General features: G+C 50.3%; 1 protein-coding gene across 1 annotated transcript; it reads right to left on the bottom strand.

The window, feature by feature from the left end:
* Positions 1-801: 801 nt before the first annotated feature.
* nrip1b (nuclear receptor interacting protein 1b) lies at positions 802-6,989 on the bottom strand. The gene is given in 6 exon segments (XM_084474631.1): positions 802-5,670; positions 5,672-5,929; positions 5,931-6,044; positions 6,046-6,072; positions 6,074-6,394; positions 6,397-6,989. Coding segments are annotated over 6 exon segments (3,666 nt in total). The 5' UTR covers positions 6,529-6,989; the 3' UTR covers positions 802-2,856.
* Between the last annotated feature and the right edge of the window lie 2,248 nt (positions 6,990-9,237).

Here is a 9,237-nt window from a genome sequence, read left to right as displayed (position 1 = left end):
GTTATTTTTCTGCTCTGGGACCAAAACACCAAAAACACCATGATGGAATGGACGACTCCAAGGTCCATCTGCACCAAAAGATTCAGCTCTGCTAATGGCTCTTTAATGCCATCTCTTTAGGGGGGGCTGGGCAATACAATAACATGTTCCATTTTGTTTTTCAGGGTCATCCTTGGGCATGCATTCAGGGCACATCTGTTGACCTCCGTGTGTCCTCCCTTCTCTAAATGTCTTTCCTGCCTTTGTCTGGCACTGTAGAGAACAGCAGTGGGCTGTGAAGGCCCTTTTAGAGGAAAATACAGGACATCCTCTGGCCCTACTATAATAATCACCATCGTCTTTGATTGCTCAAAGGCTTTCGGTCTTTTGAATTTCTACCCTTTTTTCTTCCTCTGTCCCACCCCGTCCCACCCAGACTCATGTTTGTGTGCTTGCGCTCTGTGGGACTAATGAAAGTTGAAACTAAGACCGAGAATATGTTCTGAGGGTGTTATTTCTATTAGTTCTAGACTTCACAATGTATAATTGTGACCTTAGGTGACTTGAAAGGTGCCAAAAATAAAATGTATTATTATTATTATTAAATATTAAAGCCAAAATAAAATATAGAATTGTTATATTTGTGTGGGGTCATTTAGAAAAATGTATGTGAGTATATGCTTATTAGGTTTACATTATTCTATCAAAGTATACATTATTAAGAAATATGCTAAAATATTCTTATATCTATTATAAGTACCATGGGTCAATAAAAGAGCAAAACTATGAGTAGAAAAAAGAAACCACGTTAATACTAGGTCATGCATTTTAGAACTTTATTTTTGAGATATCAGTGCAAATGAACACCAAAAATGACAACATAAAAAATGAAATTAGGTTTCATTTCTTCACAAGGAAAAATGAAACACCTTTTTTTTTCAATTTGTTGCTACAAATGTATTTCTCAGATGCACAATGCATGTCTATGATTGTACGTCAATCCGCCATAACAGCCCCAAGCCCCAGTCACATCACAGAGCCTTTTCTTAACCAGTAACAGAAAAAAAATAAAAGAAAGATCACAAAAATATTCAATGCACATTTATTTTCACACATCTTCGTCAACTTGCTCAATAGCCATGTGGTTATTTAGGGACTGTTCATATTCTAAACGAACCGCCTTGAGAAAAAAATAAAAATGAAGACCTATTTTAAGACTTGACATTTCCCGCCCTCCCCACCCTCCCACCCCCCACCCCCATCACCAGTAGGGATACACAGGTAGTTTCACCATGCGTCTGCATGCACCAAGCAGCAGTGACGAGTCAGACATATTGTTACACGACACAGCGCAGGATAGGATTATCAGTTACCACATTGAGACACATGCAAAGAACAAACCAACGAAAAGAAAACAAACAAAAAGAGATGGGCATAGCATCCTCTGCCTTTGTATGTACACTAGTACGCATATAATTCATATTTACATATTCAGGGAATTAAAAACTAGGGTAATATCTTTTTCTTCAACAATACAAAATAGTCATCTTTCATAATGAAAGTACTATTTACACAAATATATTTAACCATTGTGAAAATGTATTTGTATTAGAAGAAACATTATTCATAAGGTATATGTACTTAAAGTAATGGACAACACAGTGTGTGAAACTAAAACTGATACTGAGAAAAATACAGTACAATCAAAAATAAGGAGCTAGAAACCAGGTATCCCTCAAGACACCAGCATGTCTTGGTGAGTATTACAGGATTGGGGCAGGTACATAGATCCAGCTGCAATGAAAACTGTACCTGTGTTTTTTTTCTTCTTCTTTATTTTCATGCAATTCTTCTGACATTTTATGACTTAAGAGACCGCCACAAAAAAAGGTGTCCATACAGCACAAGAGTCAAGAAATGATTAAAGTCACAAACTGTCAAATTCTCAACATATAACAATACTGACATTGTTTATAACATGCCATGAACTTATCCGTAGGACACCAAAGACTAGAAACATATCAACAGTGCAAACTTTGGTCTGAATTTCGGACTATATGTAAAGATCCAACAGCTTGATGCCATGTCTGTGTGCATTGGCAAAATAGTGCTAGTTTACAATGAATGGGAAGGTGATAGTTTCTTGCCACTGCAACAAAGTGCACATTCCCCCAGTATAGACATTGAAATTTGCACTGTTGAAATTTAGTCTAACAAGTTCAATTCAGATCAAAGCAAATTACAATTAATTGTTGACCGCAATTGACTGTTTTGTGATTTAACTTGTAAATAAACCATAATTCTTGAGGGAATCAGAGATGAAAATAACCAAAACATTCATCGTTGGAATTATCTCTTCCGTTGCTGTGAATATAGTTTTTAGGGTCATCCTTTAAATGTTTCTTGGTGTACATCTTTGTAAAGGACCGCTGTGCTTACCCTTATTTATTTTATTCTGTACCAGATAAAAAACTGATTGGAACTGGTTTGAGAACAAATCAGACTAATTGTACCCAATTCTTTAGGTGGACTTTGGAATTCAGAAGGTTAAATACAATTGCATGACTATCAGAAATGGAGGAAAATAGATTGGATGCTTCCATTATTTTGGTTTAATCGATTGACATTCTGCTAACATAGAGCTATTCTGTACCATTCAATAACCTAAACATTTTAAATAACAAAGTCATGATATATGTCTTTGAACTTGAACTTGCGCCAGTTTACAAAAAAAACCTTATATTCAGCATTCTGTCATTTCATTTCATTAAACTGCAAACCAATTTGGCAAGTCAGTAAAAAAGAACGAAAAAGTATAATTGTAATCTTTAGTCTTTTTTTCTGTTTTGATAAAGGTTTCTACCTTAGATAAAACCTCTATTCAGATGATTGGCTCAGCCGCTGGCTTTTGTGGCTGTGCTTTTCATTGTGTGATGGCGAGTGTGGGGCGGAGCTCAGTTTGTGTTCATAAGCATGCACGTCACTGATTGGCTCCTCCTTAACGCGGACCATGGGCGGGTTCCCTTCTGTCTGATCCCTAGCCTCCTTCCTCAGCTGAGCACTACCCTTCTGCAACATGTAATAGAGGATAGGATTGGAGCGGGTCAGCCGCGGAGAGTCTGGGTTTGAGTCACAGCCCTCCGCCTCTTCCTCCTGCCCTGCCCACCGTGACGGGCTCTCTGGCTCTTGTTTGACCAGAGTTGGTGCATCCCTTTTCGGGGGTACTTGCCAAGGGCTAAGGTGGCTCACATTGCGTCCCCACGGGGAGCGCAGGGGGATTTCGCAGGCTGGGGGCGTTGGCAGGGGTCTGAGGTTACCTGGGAGCCCCGTACTGAGTGAGCTGTGGGGCTGCCATGGTGATTGGAGGAAGTTGTGGTTGTTGTGGGTTGGCTGACTGAGGATGCTTCCGTTAGCCTTGCCATTGGTCTGCAACACTGAGGGGCTGGGTGCACCCCTGGGCTGCTGGGACAGTTCCTTCAGGCAGTTATCAGACAGCAGAAGCTGTTTAAGCACGTTGAATCCACGGCTTTCTCTGGCAAGGTATTCGCTTGGGGGACTGCTGCTTAGAGCTTCCTCCTCCTTCGGCCTCCTCTGTTGCGGAGGATCCTCCTGGAAAGGAGAGGGGCGAGTGTGGTTGCCATCCCCGCTATCAACTGCCCTTGGGGACCTGATACCGTGGACGCTGTCAGTCAGATCAGGGAATGGGCGCCTTTTCTTTGGGCTGGGCCCATGGTAGTCCCTCTGTTCCTCCTTAACCTGTCTGGGCTGTGTCTCGGTCTGCATAGCAGCACTGCTGTAGTATGTAGCATTCTGTTGTTTCAGGAGCTGACTGAGGAGGCCATATTTGGCAATGACCTCTGCAGGCCGTGGCTCTGTTTTAAAGTCATGTGGGGGGTCAGGGGTAGGGCTGTTTTTGTCAGGACCCCCCCTTCTCTTTCTGACCACTGAATCCACAGAGGTGGCCGGAGATCGAGCCACTTCCTCTTCGGCCTCTGTTTTGACCTTGACGTCTACAGCGGGGCCGTTAGAGCTGTCGCAGATGACTGAGGTGCCAAGGCCTTTCTCAAAGCTCATCCCTGGCCACTCCACGGTCCTCGGTGCACCTCCCACCACAGGTCTGTCTTTGCGGTGAACCGTGGCCGCGGCCGAGCCTGTTCCAAGCAACAGCTGCAGCACGGTGCGCCTCTCTAGAAGGTTCTCAATCTGGGAGGACGGGGGAGAGGCCTCGCTGCGGCTGAACGGCGTGCCACTGCCTGAGGGCCTTTCGGACAAAGGGGTGGTGGTGTTCCTGTGGATGGGGGCGCTGAGTCTCTCCAACAGGACTAGGGGCTTTCCAACTTCCACATCCTGGCCCTGAACTTTGCTTAAGGGCATGGGCGGAGATGGTGACGCCGTACCACACTGGGCCAAATTCTGCAACAATTTACTGGCACTGAAGGCTGGCTCCGAAGCCTTCTCAGCAGGGAAGGATTTAGATTTGCACAAATCCAGTGGGCTGGATTGAATGTGGGGGGAGGGGGAGGAATGAAGCGACAGTGAGCCGCCGGGGTCTCGACTGAGGGAACAGCGGGACTGGGCCGAAGCTCCTAGCTTTTCCAAGGGGCTCTTTGTCCTGGTTTCATCCCAGGCCAAAAGTTCATCGGCTGGGCCCCGAGACATGGTGGCCATGGTCACGTCAAGTGGTAAATCCTCATTAGCTGCACATCTATTCCCCTTGTTGTCATTATTCCTGCGCTCAAGGAGGAGCTGCATGAGAGTGACCTTAGAATGTGATTTAAGGTCTGGATTCACCTCAGGCTCCTTCTTTGGGCCCTGCGACCAGGATGGCTCTGGTTTCCACTTGTTTATCAGCGTTTCGGTCAGCTTGTCTAAGGAAGAGGTGTTGTAGGAGGAGGACGGAGAGGAGAAGGAGGAAGAGGCAGAGGGGACCACAGCACTGGGGGATGAGAAGGTCACAGAGGAACAGTGAGCAGAGGGAGGGGGTGAGAACGCAGCAGGGGCAGATGAGAAGACGGTGGAGGAGGAGGACAACGAGGAAGAGGAGGAGGAGGAAGAGGTGGTGGCGGTGGTGGTGTTGACCTTGTAGCCGGCGGCGTGGGCATTGGCCCGGCCCCTCAATGAGAGGTCGATGGGCGAGCAGCTTGAGTAGGTGCTCTCGGCGTCACTGCTGTCCTTGGCCACGCTCCTCTCTTGGGTGGAGCACTCGCTGTCGGAGGTGATCGAGGAGGAGCCACTGGGCGGCAGGAGGCCACAGCTCTCCTCCAGGTGGCCGTTCTTGGTCAGCTGCTTCTGGTTGTTGTGGTTGTTGAGGAGCAGCAGCAGCAAACTGCTGCAGGTCTGTGGGGGGCGCATGGGACGGGAGTCAAAGCCCCGCTTTTCCCTGGGCGGCTGGCTCGGGGCGTGGCTCGGGGCGTGGCTGACACCCTGAGCAACTGGGGGAGGGGAGGTCTGGCTCTGGCTGCGACTACGGAGCAGGGAAGGGCTCTGAGGGCAAGTATGGGCCATACGTGGGAGTGTTGGAGTAGCCGTGTTTGACGACGTCTTCCCGTTCTGGGTGGTGAGGGAGCTTAATCCATCTTGGGCTACAGGAGGAGCCTCTCCTGCACTGGGCGGCCTTTTGCCCTGACCTAGCTGCTGTGTTGCCATGGCAGCAAGCCGTTCACTGGCAGAGCGGCCCGATAGCTGGGCTTTTCAGCGCATGCTCGCGGGAGTATTGCTGCAGGTGGGCCTCGCTGGAGAGCAACAGTGCCAGCTGACTGCAGGCCACACTGGGCTTGGGTGAGGGAGCCGGGCTGGAGCGAATCTTCACCATGTTGGCGACGGCCTTGAGGCGCTCGGCGCAGGACACGGTCTCGGTCGACACGGGAGCAGACGGAGGCGTGGCGCTGTGGGCCGAGCGCGGTGACTCCGGAGGTCTGTCCTGGTTGTGTCCGCGGCGGCTGTAAGGCGTTGTTGCTGTGATTCTGCAGTTTATTTTTCCTCATCAGACCCTTCAAGCGGCTCGACGCCGTGCCGTAGACGGGAAGCGGCTCTTTCTCTGCGGCGGGGGCCTTGGGTGGCGGGGGAACACTCACTGGCCGGCTTATTGGCATGCTTGGGACAAGGCCACGCTCTGCAACCTGGAGCTGAAGGACTGGAGCAGAGAGGCCAGCAGGGTGCTCTCCCCGGCATGTGGAGAGCCCTCCCGGTTGCCGTTCTGCAAACCTCCACCCTGGCCGTTTAGTTCCGCCGAAGGGGGGCTCACGTGTTGGTTCACCGGCTCGTTCCAGACCCCGGAGCGCAGCAGACGGGCCTTCTTCAGGTTCTGCGAGACACCCAGTGAGGGCCCGTTGGTCCCGGCCTTGGGTGTGGCAGGGCCATGGATAGGCAGCTGGAAGGAGCCTCCCACCTTGTCGGCCTGCTCCCTGGTTGTGGTGGGCAAGCCTCCGACCTCCTGCTCGCCGTGGCCCCGGACCCAGTCACCACCGGATGCATCAGTAAACCTTCCAGATAAGTTAGAACAGCTGAATCCTTGTGTGTCTCAGGGCCAGGCTCCTCCCCATGAGTCATGTTCAATACTAGGAGTCCCTCGTATGGTTTGGCAATGCTACTGGGAAAGCAATGTCCACTGGATCATTTGACTGACAGCGGCATGTACTTCCGGAGAACAGAGAACAGAAGGTAAGCAGTTGCCACCCAGAATGAGTCCAGCGGGGGTTGGTGCGAGGATCCACTGACTAGATGTGTCTCTTTTTTTCTGAAGAGGATACAGTCAGCAGGGCAATGAAACTGCCAACACACGTAGAGCCATTCTAGGGCAAGAGGGCCCTACTGGCACTGCTCTGTGCCTCTGAACACTGGTTGATCCCAGAAGGCCCCCGGGCTCCGGGGCTTATGCGAGAGGAACGTAGCAGTCAGCAGGATTTCTCCACAGAGTTTCTGTTGACACATTCCATTGCTCAGGAGAGTTACTCCCAAACCTTCGGGGGCTTCTTATGGTGGCGCCCTTTCAGCTTTACCAGTCGCCCATCGGGGGGGACCTATGGGAGAGGGGAGAGGGAAAGGGAAAAAAAGGGGCATGAGAGAGAGGAGATTTGCACGGTAAGCACATCACATTCATTTCTACACCTTGTCTGCCATCTCTGTTACTTAGCAACATTTCAGATTGACTGCACACGGCGCCCCTCTCGAGCCGCTCCCCGCCCCGCCGCCCATCCCTCACCGAACGACACATGTAGATTAGTCCCTGATTGGATCCAAATTGAAAATCTGAGCCACTACCTTGAAAACATTCAGGTCTCAAGCTATAAGCCCCCCCCCCCCCCCCCCCCCCACCACCACCACCCCCACCACCCCCCCCTCTCCCCCGCTCCCCGCCATCCCCTCCCCCAACCTCCCCCATCGCTGGAACGCCTTTCAAGAGTGAAGGGCCAGTGAGAGCGGTGAATAAATTCCTGTGCAGCTTGTCATTTCTTTGGATTACCCTCCCTCCCGTCTCCCTCCCCTGCCTCCATCTCCTTCTTATGCACTTGAGCAGCGGCTCGCATGACAAAACCCTGGCAGGTGGTCACATTCAGCGACAGCCACGCGCACCTACGCTGTCCACAGCCACGCGAGAATGGACTAACACCATCAATTCATTTATTTTAGTATTTTTATTTGAACGCATGGGAAACGTAGGACTTCCCATCCATTGCACGTGTCCTATCTGTGCTATGGGTATTCATGGTGGGGACTGTTCACTAGTATGTAGTATGTGATTTTTATATTACACTGACTGGACTCCACCTAAATGAAAAACCTAAACTCCAATCAACGTATTTTTATCTTAACCGAAACGATGGGTTTGTTAACCGGCACAGCGTCAGTGACATCCGTCAGGCACGCGCGGCGGACCTTTAGATGTATAGTGTTTATTTGTTTGTGAGCGTGCGGTTGGAAGGGTTGGGGGGGGGGGGGGGGGGGTGTAGAGAGTGATCAGGTGCACCTGTCACGCTACACGCCAATGACGACCGGGACCGCTGACACCGGGGGTCGAGCTCCGTTTTCCTGGTTGCTATAACGATGTCATCGGCCCTGCCCTGCGAGACCTCCGCTCTGAACCCTGTCAGCGTGGTTTCCGTGGATACGCGGACACCTCTGACAACCGCGGTCGAGTCCCGTAAAGGTTAATTAATACGGCGAGCTACCACCTCGCCTCGGCTGGCGCCCCGCGTCCTTCCCCCGACGCTCCTCTCACCTCGGATGTCCGCCACGGGCGCTACACACAGTAGGTCATGTGACAGCGGGGGGTGGGGGGGGGGGGGGGATTACGAGGAGGAGAAGGCCTTCCTCCGGGGGAAGCAGCTAGAATTGCTAGTTTAACTACTGCACAGAGAGAGACACCGCAAACAAAGAAGGCCACAAACTGAGAAAAAAAAAAAAAAAGACAACGAGGGAGTGGGAGTCTAACCTGGATGGATTTAATCGCGAGGGGCAAAGTCTCCTGCTTGGCAAATGTGGTGAACCCTTTTAATGCCGCCTAATAACGAGCTGGGATCAGGGACCAAATGAAATTGGTTTGGCGTTGTTTCATGAAGTCTAAAACGCCGGCGCAACGGTAATTGTGAATAAGCAATGGAGGAAGTAGAACGCGTCCGCTGGGGGCGTTTAGTGCGTTGCCCTCAGGTGAAATTTCGCATCAAGTTCAGGTGCTCTGAATGAGTCCCTCCAGGACTTCAACATGAATAAAGGGGGAGTAGTTCATCGGCATCCATTACAGTTCAAGGACCGGCGCTAAGCCACTGACCTGCATCTGACAACAACAGAAACCAACCTGGTCACCCTGGGGCCATCTGACGTCTGTTTTTCCCCGCTAATCTAAAATGGCGGGATTAAGGCTATTTTCCCGCCCAGTCAGCTTGCTGCTGCTTAAACAGAACGTCCTCTAATGCAGAGTTGATTCAGTAAACACCATCCCCCCTCCCCAACACAGTTCATTTAGAGGACTGATTCGGTAGCCTCGACGTATCCTGTCAATGGAACGGAAAAAAAAAACGCTCACATGCAAATGACAGACGAGACAGTGACACGGCGGGTGGCGTTAGAAACACTGCTAAGCTCTTTATTGTTGGCAGTGAACCTGCGGCATTAGAGATGACCTTGTTTATGCCTCTGTCCAAACAAAAGTTCAATACAGCAGAACGGCAGGATATAAAGGGCACCAAGGCCGCTATGGCACCGAGTCTGACACGTATTCAGAGTGCATGAAAGAACCTCCATATCCACCAGAAAGGACGA

The sequence above is a fragment of the Micromesistius poutassou genome, assembly GCF_964030765.1.
Source record: "Micromesistius poutassou genome assembly, chromosome: 10".
NCBI classification, from domain to species: Eukaryota; Metazoa; Chordata; class Actinopteri; order Gadiformes; family Gadidae; genus Micromesistius; species Micromesistius poutassou.
This window is presented reverse-complemented; position numbering and strand designations above follow the sequence as displayed.